Here is a 22,214-nt window from a genome sequence, read left to right on the forward strand (position 1 = left end):
GATGAAAAACATGTATATGTATATGTATATATATATATATATATATATATATACATTGAAGTAACGAAAAGTGTGTCGCCAGAGAAATATTAGCCTGTCCGGTATGATGCTCATAGAGAATATGTTATACGATAGACTTGGGCTTTGATGTAGGCCCTGTGACCAAAGGATTATATCCCAGGTATGTGCTACCGCGTGTGCTACACTATCATCGCTGTTGCTGCTGTATATGTATGTGCATTAGAATACCTACAAGTGGATGAGAAACCTAACCAAGTGAACTGGAGATTATCTGTGTGCATGTGAACTATGAACTTGGTGAAAATTTTCTCTCGTACCTACTGCTGCGAACTGAAGTCACAAGAAAATGACCCGGCTCGTAACTAGTTTTTTAAAATTTTTTTTATCATCACTTTATATTCAGTCATGTATCACAAAGGTGAAAAAAGTCGGTGGGGGATTTTTTTGCTTGATACAAGAAACTTATTAGTCAAATTTTATCAGCAGAATTTGGTTTATCATTATTTTGATTTATGTTTTGACGATTGTAAGAAGTAGTTTTGATAGATCAGTATCAGTAAGTTTGTGATACTGCTTTGTGAAAGATATTCTATAGCTATTCTGGGTCTAGGTTGATAAAGTGTCTATGCAATAAAGCTGAATTTTGACACAGTAGCGTACGAAACATCAACCACAACAGTAACTGCATTTAGATTTGTAGAATTAAATTTACCGAGTATTGGTGTCCACTGGGATATTTCAAAGGGAATCCCTAAGCGTATTAGAGAATAGCCGATGCAGAGGCTTCTGGCATCGCCGTCTCGCGGTCGCTCTCAATCGCTGATACAGCATTACATTATATTATCTATGCAACTCTGAACAATTCTATTCCCTCTCTCTCACTCTCTCGCATATTCACTCATCCACTCATCCACTACCAAACTATCTATCTATCTATCTATACATATATATTGAGGTATATAGACGTCAGTCGTCAGTCGGATTACGTATAAGCTTAACTTTGCCATCAGTATTCTCATATCAGGCTTCTGATGTTGCGACCAGCATATCATAAACATCATTGTATGTCGTTGTCATCGTTGTCGCCGTCGTTGTCGTCGTTGTCGCTGTGTCGTGTTGTACCTTACTCCCCAGCAGAGACGACTACTGGTCAACCACAACGATCAAACACATGCATCAGCACCCACACCCCAGCCTGGTAATTTTCTTTGGTAATATTGTTTTGAAGGGTATATGTTGTTGGGTTAAAGCTTGTGTGTGTACATCACCGTGGTTTTACAAGTCTGTGGTTATTCTCCTGAGGCTTAAAGCCCGGTTCGTTCACAGTACGAGGTATATGCGTCACCAAAATATGCTAAACTCAATTAGACTTTTCCGTATAGGTGCTGATGATAATTAATTAATTAGTCCCAATTAAATATAAGTAATAATAATTTTGGCAATGATAATAATAATAATAATAATGAGCGAAACTAATTACTCATGATCCCATTCATCATTAACTGCTGAATAGAAGTTGTATTGTGCAATCTAATGGATTATAAGCTACTTCTGTTTTGTTGGAGCATAGTTTGCATATACTTTGTTAAAGGGTACTAACTACTGGCAACCAGGAACCATCTACCAGCTAATAAAAAGTTTATCGATGCATTAGCCAGCAGTATATAAAGTAGACTGGAATATTATATAGTTAGGTATTATTTAAACACCATCATCAACGCGGCGTTGGCGCCCCCATAGAGAATACATCTGATAATCCCCCGGCCACGAGGTTAAATCCGTGGATTTGAATTTGTCGAGCGGGAGATGAAGCTTTACCTACATAATTTACTAGGTATGTGCCGAGCCACGTAGTTGTGCTGCAAGTTCACCTCCGCTTCGTTATATACAGCAGTATAAGGGGATATGATATGACTATACGTTGGATGTAGCCAAGCTGTACCCAATGTCCAGTCACGCTATATCCACCAACACATTTTCGCACAACGTTACACATATTTATATGTATCTATATGTATGTATTTAGATGATATTGTGGTAGAGTACGTGGACGTCCGCGCTCCCCCATGAGACTGCGGCTTGACGTCAAAACGCGAAAGCACCGGGAAATTCCGCGCAAAGCCTCGGATTCTACTGATGCTCACCTCTGTCACTCTATGCCGCTTCAATGATCACGCTGTTGATGATGCATCGCATGTCCATTTAATACTATATATGTATTTACAGATGTTATCATTACTAACTAACTCATATGTATAATCTTTCATAAAATATTTTATCAATGATGAAAAATCCTTCATGTTTATATTTTTTATTCTCATGAATAATTGAAGCGACAAGTTGTAAATAATGTTGTAAAGTCTATGATTACAGAGTATACTTATTTCTCGATATTTTTTTAAAATTATTTTCCGATGTCAAACGACGTATTTTCTGAAAGAATTCTTTGCGAATTTTTTTTTTCTTTAAACTGAAACTGAATGTGTACTTAGATGTCATCGTTTTTCATTTTCTCTCGGATAGGAAATTTCTTCGTATTTAGAATACCGAACGTAACCGAGATTCTATTTATTTTGACCTTTTTTTCTTGTGTACACTTGACAAGATACGCGCGTATATGGCTGAAATGAAATAAATGTAGATAAGAGTAGAAAAAAAAAATGTAAATAAATATGAAGACATAAAAGAAAACTTTTAAAATAGAGGGAAACGAAATGAAGTGAAGGAGAAGTTTATAAAGAATAAAGGAGTAGATGTTTGTGGCAGATGCGCTGACAGTAAAACATTCGATTTCCGAATCTTTTAGTTCTCTTATTTTATACATTCTCATCGGCTTTTGAAGATGACACAATGCGTCTGTCTAGCGTGTACGCATGTGTGTGTAAAAATAAATATTAATTATTAGCTTCAATACTCTGGTCTGTATACTGTTAATTTGCGTTTTTTTTTTCCTCTTTCTTTATTTAATTGGCAAAGATAAAAGTGACAATGATGACAGTAGATTGAAAATATAAAAATTTAAAAAATAAAACACTCAGTACAACAATTAACTCTTCTTCCGCATCGGCTCTCTGTGGATATGTGCCGATGCACGAAATATAGGCGCGGGTTTACGGGAGAGTTAGAGGGAATGAGAGAGATGTCGAAAAATCCAGCGATTTATGCATGTAGATCTGCACTCCCACACATGCATACACATACATATATATTTATATATATGTATTGATAAAAAAAGGTGTATATTGTAGTATAGTGCAGGTTATTTTGTCTCGCTTTCTGCCACGCTCCATTCAATTCATGTAAATTTGAGCGTCGTACCGAAAAACTCGTTGGACCATTCGATTGCACAGACGCCTCGTTGTCCAGTTCAATTTTTGAACTACGAAAGATGTCAGGGGGCAGGCCAATCGATCGGATGCATGTATATATTCCGATTGATTCATTCTTTTTTTTAAAATATTTTTTTTAAGGCTACAGGCAATGGTATTTATGTTATTTTCAATACAATTGAATAGTCAGTTACGAAATTATTATTTTTTATTATGGTTCATAAAAAATTTATATGAAACTTTCATTACATCTAGTAAATATTTAATTCTAATAAGAGGGTAAACTTAAAGAGGTTGTACTTAAAAGTTTTGCCCTAGGATTATAATTCTACTGAATATTGTAGATATGTTCGTAAATAATTTACTTTACAATAAAATAATTAATTACGCTAACGAAAATTTACCTTTGAAGTGAATATTTATTCGAAATATTTACTGGTGATTTTTGAGTACACTGAAAAATAACTTGACAGTTAATTGACGTATTTTAAATTATTCGGCTGATAAATATCAAACAGAGCAAAAATTATTCTATTAATTTTATGTTTTAATTACTTTTAGTAAATGTTTTACTTGAAATTTTATTTAGCAGGATCAGTTTTTACGAGTTCTTAAGTGGAAGAAAGATTTCTCCAACGAGCAATAAAACTACACGGAGAAATTATTCTTGCTTGAAATTCTATGGTGTCATAGTAAGGCCAAGCCATACTAGCTACTTGACGAAAATGCAAATAAACATGTACAAAAATTTTTCTGACCATAGTAATTTGTGATGTTTATTTAAATTTCTGCATAACATGAAAATAAACTACAAACTATTTAAATTTTGAGCATCATTTTTTTCCGTGCAGACGAGCAAGATGGTCCGGATTTACTATGACACCATAGCATTTCAAACAAGAATAGTTTTTTCCTGTGGGTACGTCACAGACTCAAAATTTAGGCATCAACTTCCATAGAGACCAGGTATTAGATAGAATAGAATATAAAGAATTTGCGATTCAAATAATGCAGCTTTGATTTTTTAGTCTTAGAAAATTTTTTACAGAAACACCTTTGAGATGAGTCTTGAATAAAAGCAAAATATTTAAATAATTTTTAAAAATAAATTATTTAAGCTGAAAATCCGCGATTCTAAACTTTTTTAAATCCCAATATTTTTATTTTTAAAATAAGCGAGGTTAAAAAAAATATCAGCGGTATTAATACTATTTTATTTGCCTCCATATATATATATATATATATATATATATATATATATATACATAGAAATGTGTGGATGGTATATATAAATTTATAATTAAAGTTTAGTTAACTAAAAGACAGCTTTGCAATATAAATTTATTTTTAGTAAACTCAGTTACGTTTATTTAAGTGTAAGCTCATAAATTTTGAGTTTAAAGTAAATTAAAAATAAAATTGAAAACAATTTTTTATTTATTATAAATTTTTAAAGAGTATGCATTTAATATTTTTGTATGCAGAACAAAGAGGCTGGGTAAAAAAGTTATAAGTGTATTTTTTTTCTACTGCCTTTGCTACGAGCAGCTGGCCTTAAATATACCGCGGCCATCAGAGGAAGTGTTTTTTTTTTCAAAGCTACTTTTTACAAAGAGTTGAGACACAAAAGATAGGTTACGTTTTTTTACCAAAAAAAGTATGATTTTTTTTTGCGCTATTAATTTAATAATTCATTGGATCAGTAATCAGAAGATAATTTTTTTTATTAACTAAGACTTACTAGCTAACAATTAAAATCTGCAAAAAAAGACTAAAATTTTATTAGTCATTAAGTCAATTAAATGAAATTATTAAAACTTGAATAATTCAGATATTTTTATCCATTTTTCCAGTAGTTTCAAGCTTATGAATTTATACACGATATATCTTTATAATGTTAAAAAAAAACAAAAAAAAAAAAAAACAAGTTATAGATAATATCAGTCGAATTTTATCAGTGATTAGTTAAAAAAATTTCCCATAAAAACAATACTTTTTATCACGTATGCAGAAATTACTTGCGAGGGGTCGCGTCACCTGGGAATTTCACTTGCTTCTATGGTATCCACATATACAATATGGATGTATATATATATATATATATATATATATATATATATATATATATATATATTAGAATTTAACCCTCGTAGTACCCTTACCCATATATATATATATATATATATATATATATATATATATATATATATATATATATATATATATATATATATATATATATACTCAGCTAGGTTTTACCCATGAGACTCCTATATCGCGGATGTTGTCGTCAGTTTCTAGGCCAAGTGCCTCATTTCTCGATTAATCGAATTCTATCCGGTTATCGCATACATAACTGCGTCGCTTACTATCATCGTCGACGTAATAATTTTTTAAACGTTTATTTTAACGATTCTTATATTGTATTATTATTATTATTATTATTATTATTATTATTACTATTAAATTTAATAAGCAATAGCGTATGGCATTTATTATATGTTGCACATATATGTGGATGCATGTTCACAACTTGAAGATGCAAATGGTTGAGGTGAGGTTGAATTTCCAACAGAGTCTATAACTCGGTTGAAAGTCGTGTAGTGAGAAAGGGGACGAAAGCTCAACTTGCATTGTAATACGTAACGAGGGGCAATTTTTACTGCCACGAACAATATGTCGCATTAGCGCATTGTGCGATTTATGCCCGGAGGCTACTATCATATACGATATGCAAGGCCGTACAAGCCCGGTATCGTGTTCCCGTAATCGATGCTTGATTTCCATCTGACTAAAGTACGGGAAATGCATCATGCTAGTTGCCAACTAGCCTACCGGTCTATTTGCATTCTGATTATTTATTTTTTTTTAAAACCTATATTTCCATTTTTTATTTATCATAATTCCCCTGTTCGAATATAGGGATTTTACTGATTCCATGGACGTACGCGCTATTATTATTATTCCACCGCTCATTAATACAATTAATAGTAAAGAGGAAAAATTTATCCGAGTAAAATTTCATTTTTAATAAATAAAACCATTCAATTGTGTTTTTGATAATAAAATATTAACATTGTTCTGAGTTTTTGAAGAGGAACAAAAAACTGTGTTGTGAAAAATTTTTAATGAAATTTAACATAGGGTAGAGTAGATGTAAATTTATGTAATAATGAAAAGTTTATTTTTATTAATGAGCGGGTTTTTTTCTACAATGCGGCATAAAAAAAAATTTAAAAGAGTAAAAAAAAATATAAAAAGTGTTTTCCGGATTGTTAAATGAAAACAATTATTCGACTGCTAGGTAAACACACACTCTCACCTCATCAGTACCAAACTTATTTGTATATGCAAATTGTCAATCAATGTGTGTTGCCCGGTTTACGTTTGCGACCGCGTAACACTCGACGTGCGCGTGAATGCAATAGAATAATCTCTCTCTAGGGGCCATTTTCACCGCACTCTGCATCGCGGGTACACTCTTGATGCCGTTTGAAACGACGACGCACAACCCCACCGTTGGTTTATCTATTTTCATTATTTTTTCTATTTCACTTTATTTATTTACGTTTTTGTCTATTTTCGGGCTCTCTCATTTTTCCCTTCCTTTTGTCTGTTGTATTTTTTTTTCTTTGTGTTTTCAACGAGCAACACACAGGTCGCTCGATTGCCGTTTTTTTCCGACTGTACGCCTGCAAATTGCCCAACCATTACTACTTCAGTGAAATGGGACTGAGAATCCTCGAATTCCCGATGTTGTCCTGTTCTATACTCGTTCGCTCATTCGTTGCTTCATACTCGTTCAATCAGTATCAAGTTGAACGACAAAGCCAACCTTTTATTCTCTTCTGGTCAAATGGTCTAATAGTAGTAGATGATGAAGAAAAGAATGAGATACTAAAAATAAAAAATAACAATGAAGAAAATAAAATCTTGGCGATATGCTGTAATTAAATTCACTCTGTATTTATATGTATGTATAAAGTCAAAGCTTGCTTTTGTTTGAACAATTTATTTGATTGGATCTTATTCAAAGTAAGAAATGTCGGTAGATATTACTGCTGTTGGTGTTTCTGTTGCTGCAGCAATAGTTCCCAGTGTTTTTCACTTTAAGCTACGCTCCGAGTTTTGACTAAGACTAAAGTTTATAATACGATTGTAGTACGTGATTAACAGTTGGAGGGTTCATAAACTTTAGTTTAAGTTTGTAAAAGCGCTTGAAGATGTGAATTTCCGTTTTTAAGTTTACACATTTCCGTCAATGAAAATGTTTCTGATTCTGTATAGCGTTGGCAGGCTCCCTACAGTATACTATACTTTCTATATATTTATATATACAACATATAATTTAATATAATATAATATAACATAATACAAACTAGAATATTTACATAAATATATAAATGATGAATGCGAAACGACAAAAAATATAACTCATCACTAAAACATGCTTTATTTGTACATAACATTATTAACAGATTCAAATAAATAGAAGCATTAAAATAAATTAAATAACAGCTATACAATTAACTAAATTATTTTTAAAACTATTTTTATTTTTATAATTTTTTTATTACGCTCTAAAAACGAATTAGTGAAAATCACGTGACAGTGACTATTTGGCAGTTAATAGTATACGACTATTTGAATTAATAATGTATTTTTCACTAGTAAACAGTGAATAGTCAGTATTTTCACTATTTCAAATTTAAGAGAGTAATTACTTTATTTGTTTGTTCGTTTCATGGACGATCTATCAAGTGGATATGCACCAGTGAGGCTCCAACCCATTGAAAAAATATTTTTTACGGGTATAAGTCAAGCTTGTTGGTCATAACACAAAATTATTTTAATGCCTTCGACTTATAGATTAATATTTTTGGGTTGGAGAATAGACAAGTCCAGCGATGATCTGTTTGATGATCGCCGGACTCGGAGGTGAGGTTGCACCTGCCATGCCGAACTGTCTAAATGCAGTGGAATTAACTACAGAAAATATAAATTAAATTGACTATTGAAAGTATGAGACAGGGATGAAGTAAATTTGGATAAGATTGACTGGCGGCGCTTGCGTAATGATCATTGCCGTTATTCTTGTCATCATTTTTCTGAGGAGGAAAAATAAGTTCCATGGGTGCTGTTACACTACTCATGAGATTGCGCCAGAATTTCATTCTAATCGGCAGGAAGCCCTCCTTCATCGAAATATCCGGCGATCTTCCCATGCCAATCTTCATGAATCGGAAATCCTCTCGATACGGTTCCCAATCTGGTGTTAGCCGTGCGCTTGGTATTCTGTGAATAAATGAAGGAGATCACCGGATATCGTTTGATCGATCAGCCAAACGGTATGACGAGAATGCTACTAAACTAAGTACCCACGTTTCACTCAAGTATATTCTACTTAATTTATGTCTATCATCATCATCATCATGAGTCACGATAATCATCGATCGTTCCAATCGTTTAATCACAATTAATAACTAAATACAACACATACTCACCCATCTTTAACAAAATTAGTCCACATTTCAACCATTATGTTTATCATTGTTTCATCTTTAGCTGTGTTGTGCAATTGCAGATCCGCAAATTTAACATTATTTATTGGGAACAAATAATTTAAATCGTCTGTATGATCAATACCTATTGAAAATAATTTTCATTCAATATATAAATTCACTCTTTTATTGAAATAAATTTTTTAAAAATTAATTACCATATCGCTGAGGATATTGATATGCATAAGTTGAGGTGTAAGTACCCTCGTATGCAAATTCATAGAAAAAAACATTTGATTTCATCTTCGGAGCCTGAGCATTTAAGGCTTCATAAATCCAATAATTCATTAATCCATCACCTGTCATCTAAAGGAATATAAGAGAATTGAAAAAAAATAAATCAATAGAATCATAATAAACCTTTTAATCGGTAAAAAAAAAAAAATTACCGCTGTTAAATTGCTAGTGAACTCTTCATCAGAAATATTGTCATCGAATAGAGAATAAAAGTTTATTAATTCCGTTGCGAATTTCGTGGTATTCATAACGATCTCTTCAGTTTCTAGATACAGTGATATCACGTCACCAAATTTAGTTTTAAATTCATGGAGCAATTGTTCGTCGGTCAATAAACCTTTTAAAAAATATTTTTCAATATTTTAAAAATAATAATAACTTAATTACAGTTTAAAAATTTAGCAGAGTAAATCCGGAGTAAAATTCACTCCCAAGAGCAGTTTAATGTGATATTGAATCTCTAGATCGGATTGAAATAAAATCCTTAATCACTCCGAATTCACTCCAAATTTTTGACAGTGTACAGAAGAACAAAAAAAAATGAACTAACTCATTGACTTGAGTAAACCTTCGTCAGAAACCACTCCAACGATCCAAGGAATATCACGGAATTTTCCTTGCTTAATAGTAGACAGTGGATGTCGTACGACAATAGCACCTTCAGAATCACTTTCAACTGTTGGTCCAAAATTACAGTACGAATTCTTATGCCATACTTGCTGAAAAAAAATAGTTTTAATGGTATTTTTCTGACAACTCTATTCAATAGTTCCACTCCACATAACATGCTATGAAAAAATATAATATTTGCTTAAGGTTGATAAACATACAAAGAAACTGAGCTGTTGAGTGATTCGTTCGGAACTCATCCGACGTAGGCATTTTATTATGTCCTTATCGTCACCGGTGATGGTCTCGTTGGCTTTCCACTCGCCAAATGCGTAGTCGAAGTCGGTAATTTTACGGACAGGACCGCATCCAAGTTGAGCAGCTAGTGCAACGAAAGTGTAACGGGTTTTCGCGTGATGAGTTGGATGTATACCCCAAGGTGCACTTGCTACACCAGAGTGAGTGATCAGCTTGTCAAAGAGACCCTCTGTGCGTTGAGAAAGTCCTAAGTGGTGAGCTATTGAAGCACCAGCACTCACTCCACTCAGTGTTACTGAACTTGGATCACCACCAAAGTTCTCGATATTACCTTGTATCCACTTTAAAGCTTCAAGTACGTCTTTTATACCATAGTTACCTGGTGAAGCCTCATTGCCACTGCTTAGAAACCCTTTAAAATCATAATTCCAAACGATTTACACGATGAAAAAAATTTTTATTTATCTATAATTTTTAAAATAAAAAATGACAATTAAATAAATCAATAGCTTTGTGTTTATAAATATTTAATAACTGTATAAAACTTTGATAGATTTGTTATTGGGGATGAGATTTAATGTACAGTAAAAGTAAAAAAATTTATTATTCAAAAGTAAATTATTAATTTATTTTTTATTTATGGAAAAGCTGAATGGAATATGACTTGTAAATATAAATTAATTTTTAAATCAATTATTTAAAAAAAAAAAAAAATATAAAAACTTGGTTTTTATCTTTTAATTATTAATAAGAGATTAAAATGGAAATGGAAATAAATTAGTAAGTTTAATATGCAAATAATAATTAATAAATTTTTCAATTTCCCGCTTGGAAAATTATTCATTTTCAGGGATTATTATTTTAAATTTAGAGCTCTGATTTTATTAAGCTGATACTTGCCAGTGATTATTTATAAAATATTAAGTACCAAGTTTTCGAACCGGTTAAAAATTAATACTGCAAATCAGGGTTCAAATATTACAGTCGCTTTTTATTTTTGGAATAAAAATGATTTTATTGTAATTTAATATTTACCTAATATACCAAGTCGGTAATTAACTGTAACGAGAATTAATTTTCGATCCAACAGATAACTTGGCGCTAGTAATGTACTATTATTACTTCCAGTAACAAATGATCCTCCGTGAACAAACACCATAACAGGCAATTTTTCCGAGCTAGCATTCTATAAAATTATCACTAATTACTAAAGATTATTAAATAATAAAAAGATCATAATAAAATAATTTTTATTTCATTGAGCTCTCCTCTTATCATTTGTTATCTGATATTTGCATATGAGAAAAAGAAAAAAAACATTTTAATAAATTACGGCAGCGCAGAAGATAATAATTTAAGTAGTTAGAGTGGGTATGTTTTTATCACATTATAGAGATTCAGCGTAAAATTATCCATGCAATTTGTTATACACGACCTCGAGGTTTTTTCTTTTTTCATTAATTAACGTACGGCCTCCGCAGACAATAGAGATCGTGTTACTTTTACCGCCACACATAATACAACCTCTAGAATGCCCAACTTTCCCATCTATAATAAATTACTTCACTTTATAGAATACCTAATGTAGGTGAACAAAACTTTATTTTTAATTTAAAACTTTTTATTTCCTATGTTTTCTTTTATAAATATCGCGAGCCACGTGAACAAAAAACAATAGGTTTAAAAAAGTTATGCGCAATACATTTTCGGATCTTAAACGACTCAAAAGTTTACATTAGATTTTTTCGATACTTAAAAAAAATTCATTAAACATTACGGAAATTTTCAAATTTAAAAAATAATAATTTTTGAATTTTTTTTTTTCAACACGTTAATTAAAAAAAAATATACACATGTAAAAAATTTAAAAAACTAGAGGTGCAATTTTAAAAAATATTTTTTTTTTAATTTGTCGTTTTCAAAAGAATCCAAAAATTATTAGACGTCGGTTAATTTCCGTATCATAAAACCTAACTTTAATTTCCGAGTCATTTAAAATTTTCGATTTCTTTATTTCCAGAGCAGCTTTTTTTTATACGAATGTATTTATATTTAAATTTATAATAAAGTACTTACTTCAGGTACAAAAACATTTAGATGTAGGCAATCTTCATCTCCAACAACGATTCCGTCATCATTTAATTGCGGACACTGAGGGCCGTCGACCGTAGCATCGCGGAGTTTTGTCCAGCTTTGATGCCACGGTTGCGGTCTCTGACATTCATAAAAATAGTCAATTTATTATTTTAAATTATATGTGTATATATATATATATATATATATATATATATATATATATATATATATATATATATAAAATTTACCTCAAAACGAAGGGAACCAAGTGGTGGTTGAGCATAAGGAATACCCAGAAAACCAGCAATTCTGTATCCCCAATGACTTGACATCCATTTACCCAGAACTGGACCAAATGAAGTTCGAACAATTGGATCATCTAACGCTTTAGTTGTACAAGCAAACGCAATTAAAAAATAAATAACGGAAACAAAATTCATTTTAATAATAGTACTATTAATCAAATAAATAAATAAGTAAACGAAAACGTATATTTATAAAAGCGTGAAGTGACAATTTGAAAACTCCATCAAGCGGTCGTTGATTAACGACTGTTGGGAGTTTTCAGCTTTTGCAATTGTTACACTTACTTTCGGGTAATTATCACGATAGTATGCGCGCGCTCTGGGGGCTGATAGCACAAGTAAACAGAAGGCAAAGCTTTAATTAAACTGCGCTTCTCATTTTGTGAGTGATATAATCATCTGACAACTAGACTCAGTGTGATGACTTATTTATTAAACAATTTATTACGTTTAATATTAAACAATCATATGACACATTACTGTTATTTTTATTTTGCATTTATTTAAATATATTAATAAATGCATAATGATAAATATTTAAATTTAAATTAACTATTTTATTTTCAATTAATATTTATAAACAGAGCTATCAATTTCATACATATATATTTCATTTTAATTAAAAATTTATTTTTATTTTATTGAGTTTATTCTCAGTGATAATAAATAAATATATCCTGTCAATGTTAAAATTTAATCACTAGGTATATAGATGTATATTTAGACAGATAAAAAAGGTCAATGAGTCGATGAAGATCTTATGAATGAGATTTTCAGATATACCAATTTCAAATGCAATTACTAAAAGGATTGCCGAGTTTGTTGATTCGACTCTGTAGCAGCATCGAGTGGTGGCAGATCCAGGATTTAATTTACCTCGTAAAATTGAGAGAAATCATGATACCACTCTCTCATGGTTATATAGAATTCACATGGAAAAGGTGGTTTAGATGTGACTAGCAGCACAAATTAATTCCATTTCTCTAGTTTTCCTACCCAATACACCATTAAATCAAAATCATCCTTCTCTTTAGTCCGCTCGTCTGCCATCTACGTCTACATAAATTCACATACTATTGATTATCTGCTGATTTAGTTTATCTTGTGTATCACATTAACCTATTAATGATCAAAAATATCAGATTACATTTATCAGTACCAGTAAAAAAAAAAAACAAAAAAAAGAAAAAATTTACTGAAACACTAAATTTTAAACTGAAAATTAAAGGTCATGAGTTCAAATCCCACTCACGGTTCTTTTATGGAAATAATATATATTTGGAATATGGGAAAATTTACTCAATAACTTTAGAAATTATATAACAAATTTATAACTTAGGTAATAGGGTAGAGGTACCATTTGTGGCCACTGCTCCATTTTCGGACATTTGATACTTTATTTTAATTAATGAAAAAAGTATCAAATAAAATTTTTATTTCAATAGTGGAACAAAAGTATCTTTGAACACATTTTAAAAAAAAAAGTTATGTCATTGCGTTTTTTATAAATTGTTTTATTTAAACTTTTCAAGTGTCCAAACTGACCCTGAAATGACCAAAAACGGTATCTCTGCGCTATTTGTACATGGTATCATTTGGAAAAAAATATAATTATTGAAAGTGAGAGGAGAGGAAGAGAAAATTTAAATGAAACAAAATTTTTCTTAAAAGTAGTCTCAAATAGTCATTTTTTATTTTTATATTTTTTTTTTAAACTTCCCGCTATGAAAATTAAAAATTTCCGAAACAAGGGAAATTATTGGTTTAAATCCGATTTTCGAAAATCGAGTTTTTATCAGATCCCGACATTTTGAGCTCCTAGTAAGCTATTTCCGGTTGAACTTTCTGGTGTGTGTAGGCCACCGTAAGAAAATCTGCAGAAAATCGATCGAAAATCTAGACCCAGGGCTCAGTGTTGTGAAAAAAATGATTTTCCATTCACTTTCGTGTGTTACTTTTCTTCTAGAAGACTTGTCTGATACCCTCGAGGCCTTCAAGCATCCATCGAACGCCTTAATTTTAATCAGGGTCACCATCGAAGAAAATTTATAGAAAATCAATCGAAAATCTAGACTTAGCTCCCCGAGTTCGAAAACATCAGAAAGTTTCGGGGCAGCCGAAGTTTAAATTAAAAATTCATTTTTTTTATAAATAAAATTTATTATAGGCCATATTTATATGAATTGGGGCTTTCGTCGAAATTCCAGCTAAAAAATAAAAGTAGTTTCATTAATAATAATTAGCTTGGCTTGTTAATTAAAAATACAATAGAATTAGCGGTTGAAATAAATGGTGTTTTAATTTTTACAAAGAGCTTTTTCTTGAAGGTTTGACGAGAGATAAAACTGCAAGTGCAGAATAGCGAAGGTGATTTGAATATCTTTTTACGGTGGTGAAAAGATTTAAGAAGACAGATCACCTCTTATAAATACACTCTGATGCATTGTTGGTACGAGTTAAAAAAGAAAAAAAAAACAAACCCCAGAGAGTAAAAGAAAGAGAGATATGGTAAAACGCGTCCGTAACACAGTAGTGGCGCGTTGCCTACCGCTGCGATTTAATGAAAAATTCCATGCATCCGCGAGCGTTAACCGTACGTTCATCGTTGAAAGACCCGAGGGGTAGTAGTTGCAATGCCTCTGCCAGGTTCACTACGTACATACTCGACCGAGTAGACGCTGGCTCCTATGCTGATGTTGCCAGTGTATAGCTGCTGCAAGCGCTGCTGAGAAATTAAAATGGATGAGGTGTACTCAGTTTTCTTGCTCGTGCACGCGGCCCAAGAATATCCCAAGTCCATTCAATATCTGGTTATAATAGTAAAAAAAAGTATAAATAATATAAAATAACAGAGAAATTGTACAAGTTTGAATAAATGTAAACATACTGAAGAAAAGTAAATAATAATGATGTATGAATAAAAAAGGTTTATTGAGATAAATTTAAAAAAGAAGAGCAATAATTAATCTCAGTCCATCGATTCCAGTATAATTGCACCCGCAGCTGTCTTGCTGGTTATTATTTTTGATACATCAAGCGTGTTTTATAGGTATGCATGAGTTACCGGTTAAAATACGCGGTAAAATATTGCAAGCTCTGATGAACAACCCAAGGGCGTAAATATATAAAAGGGTACAACGCGACGACGGTAATATCATCGTCATATATGCAGTAGTTGTAATATTATGTTTTGATTTTACTAGCATTTTAACGATAAAGCCATTTTGTTCAACATCATACATAATCCTTTGTATATAAGCCTCATAATATGCATGCACATGTTCGATGATCGTATTGAATGAATTGCACAAATTTACATCAGCCAAGGTAAATCATCGAGGATCTGAAAGCTTTTCCTCCTACACATACTCATGGAACACACACGTCCATATATATTTAACATTTATATAGATATATTGACTAGTGAATGATGGTGACGCAATGACCACGTCGTTCTGCCTCAAGAGTCCTATTCACCGTTCGCATGATCACCTAAATATATTACCGATGCTTTGGTAAATAGAATGTACAGTGAGTTGGAGAGGACACACCAATAGAAGTTGAGTCTGGTAGATGAGAATGAGGTGCTGGTGATGGTGGTGGTGGACAGAGTTGGACAGAGTTGGACACAGGGTATAGTGGAAAATACTGGGCCCGCATAATTTCAAAGCTCTGGTACGCATGCAGGGGTGCGTTAAGGGTAACGTCTGCTCTCTCGCATGATGTCGACCGTTGACCCGCACTCGCGTATTCGCGGTGTGCAATGCAAATTTTCCTATGCAAAATCCGATCAACCGAGGGCGCCCATACCACCACAGCTGTACAGATATATACGCCTGTATTATCATGTGTGTCATTTATATACACATACATACATATATCGATATATATGTTGATGGTATGTGTGAAGCCTCTGTGTACTGTACTGTCATTCGCCCTCTTATACGGTACACACACGATGAGATGCTTTTACGTGGCTGTCATGTGTAAGTATGTATTTATATATATATATCTTGACGTGGCGAATGTGTGCGTGTATATGTGTATGTGTGTGTAACGTTCCACGCGACGTAATATTGGCTCGTTCAAGCGAGTCAAGATAAAACCACCGACAATAACCCCCATGAATATCATCAATGCCACGCAAATATAACCTGTAATAAGTAGTTGATAAACTCATTCGTATTCTTACGCGTATTTTTATTATATCATTATCACACACATGAGTTATTTTTATCTAAAAAAATTTTATTTTTTATGGAAATTTTATTTTATTTTTTTTTTGTTATCGAAATTCGATCATTGGACGGAGAAACGAGCTCTGAGAAAATAAAAATTTGTTATGCAAATCCGTGTTGCTCACACCTTGATGATTTGGTTGATTAGGTTATACACGTGGTGTGAAATAGCTTTTCTTCCTTTTTAAGCTAATATAAATGCAGTGTCGTAAAGTAGGACGACGGACGGTCGATTTTAAATGAGTCACAGCAGTAGTAACACGCAACACAATTGCTTCCGTATATTATGTATATATGCATACATGTACGTACATATACTTAATAACTACATAGAGTTATAAAACCAAGAGAATGCGATCTATATATGCGTCTGCCTTATTCTTTTTATAGTCTCTGATTGTTCATGCGGTTGTTTTTAAATGTCTTTAGCATTATATTGTGGTGAGTGTAAATTATGTTGCACTCTGTTCTGAAAACAAACAAAAAAAATTGTTAACTAAATTAGTGAGTACATAAAAAATGTAATGGAGTGATATATTGTAATCGAAAGTTTATCCCTTCGTAATACATTTTAAAAGTATTTGTACACACATATGTAGAATAGGTATTTGGATAAATAACTCACCAAAAGTTAGAATAAGGTCATGTGAGTTTAGGTAGCAGGGGAATAGCAAATCGTTTTTTTTAGTTTTTTTCGCAGTCGTAAACTCTTCGTGTTTACCTTCCATTCCGGAGCACCGTCACCTACGCCCGCGACATTCGACGTGATAAGCTCTCGTCGTTGAATCGATTCTGTAGGTTTTTCAAACTTGTGAGTCTCTCGAGGTATCAGTAGACACCTGCCGATAATATCACTAGCGCAGAAAACAACTATATTTATATATACACATGTGAGAGTATTCGTGAACAAGAAGCAGAGTATTAGATCGGAAAAGCTTGTGAATATCCGTACGAAGTTGGCAAGAGACACGCAAGCTTCCAATTCAATAACTTATGTTATGGTGTGTTGAGATCGTTAGACAAACTTTACTTTCAGACAGTTGAAATTTAGTCGGTGCATTATCTTATAGTAGACTAATTACGCGTTATATAATTTAATTTTATGTAATTATTTATTATTACTACACATCATGATATCATTTAAACACAACATTTACAATAAAAATTTTTTTTTAATTTCCAAGTATAGTCATGATGATTGTGTGCCAAATTTGCGAGTTGAAAGCAAAGTACGGTTATAAAAATTGACAAGTAAGAATTTATAGTGGGAATTTTATTCCCTTTGTGTCTCACCACTCACTTCATGTACTCTATATATATCTACACGTTGCGTTGTGTATATGTATATAAAAGTGACTGTACAAATATATATATATATATATTGTATTTATAACAACATCGTGGATGAGAACCCACCGTCACTTTGTTCTCTTCGACCGTGTGCCCCAAGTTTACGTGCTTCAATCATTGGAGGCTCTCCTCTTCTCTGCTATACTACTACTATATTACTATACGTACTTGCAGATGCATCGCCGACTGGCTCATAAGCGTCGACTACTATTTCCTGCGGCTTACATCACGTTAAAATTTATATATACATGTAAAGTGTACAGAAATTAACAACGTCGTTTCGACAGAATCTAATTATTTTTCACTCTATGAAAATTACACTCGGTACATTACCTACAAATAAAAAAAAAATTTTTAAATTAAAGTCATACATACCCACGGAAAATCTATTACTCTTGTATACGTACATGCACTGCAATGGCAGAGGGTGAATGAGTAAAGAAAGAAAGTCTCGACGCCCATGGATTTCTTTTCTTCTGTTGTGTTCTCTGGTAACCGGAGGGAAGGGAAGCCAGCGGCGACGACAAAGGCCCCAAGCGCGACGATCGAGGGTTTTCGAGCGTCGTAGTAAGCAAGGTCTTGTCGTCGTTCTGTGTCTTTATACTACTTGGCTCAACGATTTTTATTTTTTATTACATCTCCCTTTCTTCTCCCCCCTCAGAGCCTTCCGCGACCCTCATCGTTTTTATTTATTTTTTCCCGCGTCTCGCATTCTCGTGCCCGCCGCGAGTGCAAGCGCACACTCACGTGCACTCAAATATCAATGTGTGTGTTGAGCACGTGCGTGCAAGACACACGACAAAGAATCCCACATGACCTCATGCCAAAGACAGAGAAAGCATTCACTACACCATTCTATACTACCATATATATTTTTTTTTTTATATACGACATATAACATCAAGTGCTATACTGTGCAATACAGTACAGCTGAGTAGTAAATTTAAAAAAGAATGTGCATATACATATATAATAATATATGAGCCATACATTGATATAAGTAAATATAAAGAAAAGTCTCCAACTTTACTTGACTTGGCTTTGGTTTAGTAACTTGGTTCAGTCTTAGTGTCGAGTGATGACGAATTTATACGAGTAAACCCGAAGTGTTAGTCACGTTAGTTTCCAGCTGGCCTGCTTGCCTCCCCACCTCAGTCGCGGTATCTCCAACTCCGACCACCTTCATCAGTTGAAGACCAAACCAGCAGCCAGCATTCGTTCTCCCCTCCCCTCTCTCCAATTCTCCATTCTTCTACTTGTACACTATACTTGTACACTCTTGTGCGCGGCAAATGCTCAATTTTTCTCTGTCCTCGTCTACTCCACGTGTACTAGACTATATATAAATCCAGTGGTCTCACTCCCACACCGGCAATCACTCGACTCCACACTCTTCATACTATACACAGTCTACAGTCTACACTCTAGCTGGCGCGTAACTTAGTTCCCCTCACCGCCGCTCGGTCCATCCCCACCACCGCTGACTTCTTTCCCCTCCAGCACATTCATTGCCGAGACTCGTGGCCAAGTTTTAGCGTCGTTCTACACTCGTGGCGTGCCTACAACTTTGCCGGATCTATTACGCGTATTTTTTTAACCACGCCAACTTCTTTTTTTAAGTTTATATATTTTTTTATATTTAATAATCATCTGCGATTATTACTGACGTTAGTAAACAATAAATCGTGTGTTCAAAACCTCGTGTTATTAAAAATTATTAAATCTTGGTTAGGATTTATCGCACTCGGACTCGACAACGCGATTTGAATATTTAAAAAAAAAATATTAATATTAATAATAATAGTTTTTAAACAATTGACAGCATTCTATGCTCTATCGTCTTTATTACGTCGGTTGATAACACCATTATACACTAGTGTAGTTTATTTAGTACAGTGGCTGTCTCAACTCGTCTTTATTTCATCAATTCAGTCGACAGTCGAGCTGTTGCGACGTTGGAAATCGCACGTACCAGACACCTTCCATTTTAAAAGAAACTATAGTACTGTGGGTATTTTAAAAACAACCGCGAATTTAAATCTATTGTATTTATTTTTAAATTTATTGTGGTGAGTGTTTTGTTGTGTTAAGTGGACACTTGGATTTTTCTGCGCTGCCATTGGTATGTATCTATTTTTAAACTATATTTAAATAGTTTATTCATTTATTAATTACTTCATTAATTAATTTATTTATTTATTATTTATAGATAATTATTGTGACATTTAATTATGGAATAATCCGCGTGTTTAGTTTTATAAAACCGGGTATGTTTTGTGTACTGTAGCGTAACAACCGGCGTCGTTTTTAAAGCGCATGTCCGTTGACGTTAACCAACAAATTTTTCGACGCGCTTTTTTTATCATTTTATTTTTATTTCGCACGCGCAACTATACATTTATATATTACTCACGTATGTATATATAAATATAAATATATATATACTGGAAATTTACGTGATCAATGTAATACATAATGAACGCAAGTTTTCATCCGTGAGCACGTTTATTATATATTATATATTTATTATTAGTATTTAAAAATATTTAAATTAAATGATCCTGAAGTTAGCCGATTATTCATTTTTTAATTTTTTTAAAGTCGATAAATTATAAAAAAAAATATTTTAAAAAATTGCACCGGTAGATTTTTTAATTTTCTACATGTGCATTTTTTTAGTTTTCTTTTTTTTGTAATTTATTTGCTGAAAAAAAAAATACAAAAATTTTTAATCGTCTTCTAACTTGAGGATCATTTAAAATAATTAAAATTTCCATATTTAAAATAATTGGCATCATGATCAAGTCGAATGTCCTGTATATTAAAAAAAAACCATAAACTTGTCATATATATTCATATGTATAAAACATAAACATGACAATGTGATATGTGATAGAAATATATATCAGGAGAGATTAGATTGAATCCTATTACAAATATTTGTTTATATATTACGTCATGGTATGTTTGACTGTTGAATTCAAGTTATATTTCTGAGAAGTAAACGATTATGTCGGTAAATGTATGTTGATAGTTGCGGTAATGTATATTAAGGACAGGAATGGGAAAAATAAAATATATAATATTTGTTGGTTTGATGTCTGGAGCTTTTAGTGTCATTGATCTGCTCTATGTTTTTTATATGAATACAGATATAAATATTTGTAGGATTATATATATGTAGGGAGGCGGATGTAGGAGTGCCATCGCGTAAATTTGCTCAGTCGAGGCAAAGCTATACCCGTTTGTTTTCCACTATCTCGAACTCAGCGCTTTATTTTTATTGGCTATTTCATATATATTTAATATATATTGTGTAGAAACTACTGATGATTTTATTTTATTTAGACAAAGTGTTGACTGAGACCAGTAGCTCGGCTGTCGTCAATGACACGCGACAAGTCGATGAAAAATCATCTGTGATCTGGAACTGAGTCTGTGTCTGTCTGTCGCCAGACAAAACTTCTAGACCTTCGTTAGAATGATAGAGGAGAAAAATGCTGGTAATGGTGGCAAGAAAATTTCCGAGTTTTAAAACTAAATACTGAGATGCCTGAACCAAAATTGTCAAGGTTGTGGCAATAAATTCGTATTGGAAATGAAGAAATATTTTTCTAGACCATTGCAAACCTCTGTCTACTTTGCTGAGTTGTCCAACCGGTTTTGGAACCCTTGGCATTGTGTGGACTCAAGACGGCTTTGTTCTTTTATCCAGCTAAAGTATATGTATATATATATGTATATGTATACAGTAGAATTCATTGCAATACAATAGTCCGTCAGTCCCTTGGGTCTTATCTGCAGTAGGTTTGCCCGCATGAAGCCTCATTATACTATTATACCTTTAGTAATTTAGCAGACAGGTGAACATGAAGTTCTTTCAAAAGATTTAAGTACTCGAAATCACGTCTTGCATCTGTTAAAATTTCTTGGTAATTTTATTTACATTTAAATGCTGAGTAAATTTATAATTATTTAACTTTTAGTATCTGTCGCAATGGCACACTTTTAATTTCACAATGAAAATATACGTGAATATATTTTATTTATATTTATATTTGTTTTTTTATATAATGGAGAGTGATAAAAATTGGACAATTAATTCACGGTCGTGACTCGATGTTTTTAGGACGAGTCGACAGAGATTCGCATGTATACAATACTCGTGTTGTATAAAACGAGAGAATATGGAGGGGAATAATATAAAAGGAGTAGGAGTATGGTACCTGG

General features: G+C 32.6%; 2 protein-coding genes across 5 annotated transcripts in view; one reads left to right on the forward strand and one right to left on the reverse strand.

Moving 5' to 3' along the window:
* Window positions 1–22,214, forward strand: part of LOC103580160 (polypyrimidine tract-binding protein 2) — a 151,505-nt gene that overhangs the window by 19,598 nt on the left and 109,693 nt on the right. The window contains exon 1 of one of the 4 annotated variants that reach the window (XM_053740413.1): window positions 19,456–20,106. The exons of 1 other annotated variant lie outside the window; for it this stretch is intronic. The gene's annotated coding sequence lies outside the window, so the exon portion shown is untranslated. Of the gene's footprint in view, window positions 1–19,455; window positions 20,107–22,214 lie in introns of those variants that run through there. 2 more of the 4 variants (XM_053740404.1, XM_053740407.1) reach the window with 2 other exon arrangements.
* LOC103580159 (esterase FE4) lies at window positions 7,887–12,721 on the reverse strand. The gene is made up of 9 exons (XM_008561822.2): window positions 12,340–12,721; window positions 12,092–12,229; window positions 11,051–11,201; window positions 9,979–10,427; window positions 9,699–9,867; window positions 9,301–9,485; window positions 9,070–9,217; window positions 8,855–8,996; window positions 7,887–8,645 (listed from the first exon to the last, which is right to left on the reverse strand). The coding sequence occupies exons 1-9, from the start codon at window positions 12,529–12,531 to the stop codon at window positions 8,333–8,335; spliced, it is 1,887 nt and encodes a 628-aa protein (XP_008560044.1). The 5' UTR covers window positions 12,532–12,721; the 3' UTR covers window positions 7,887–8,332.

This window comes from Microplitis demolitor, chromosome 1, assembly GCF_026212275.2.
Source record: "Microplitis demolitor isolate Queensland-Clemson2020A chromosome 1, iyMicDemo2.1a, whole genome shotgun sequence".
Taxonomy (NCBI): domain Eukaryota; kingdom Metazoa; phylum Arthropoda; class Insecta; order Hymenoptera; family Braconidae; genus Microplitis; species Microplitis demolitor.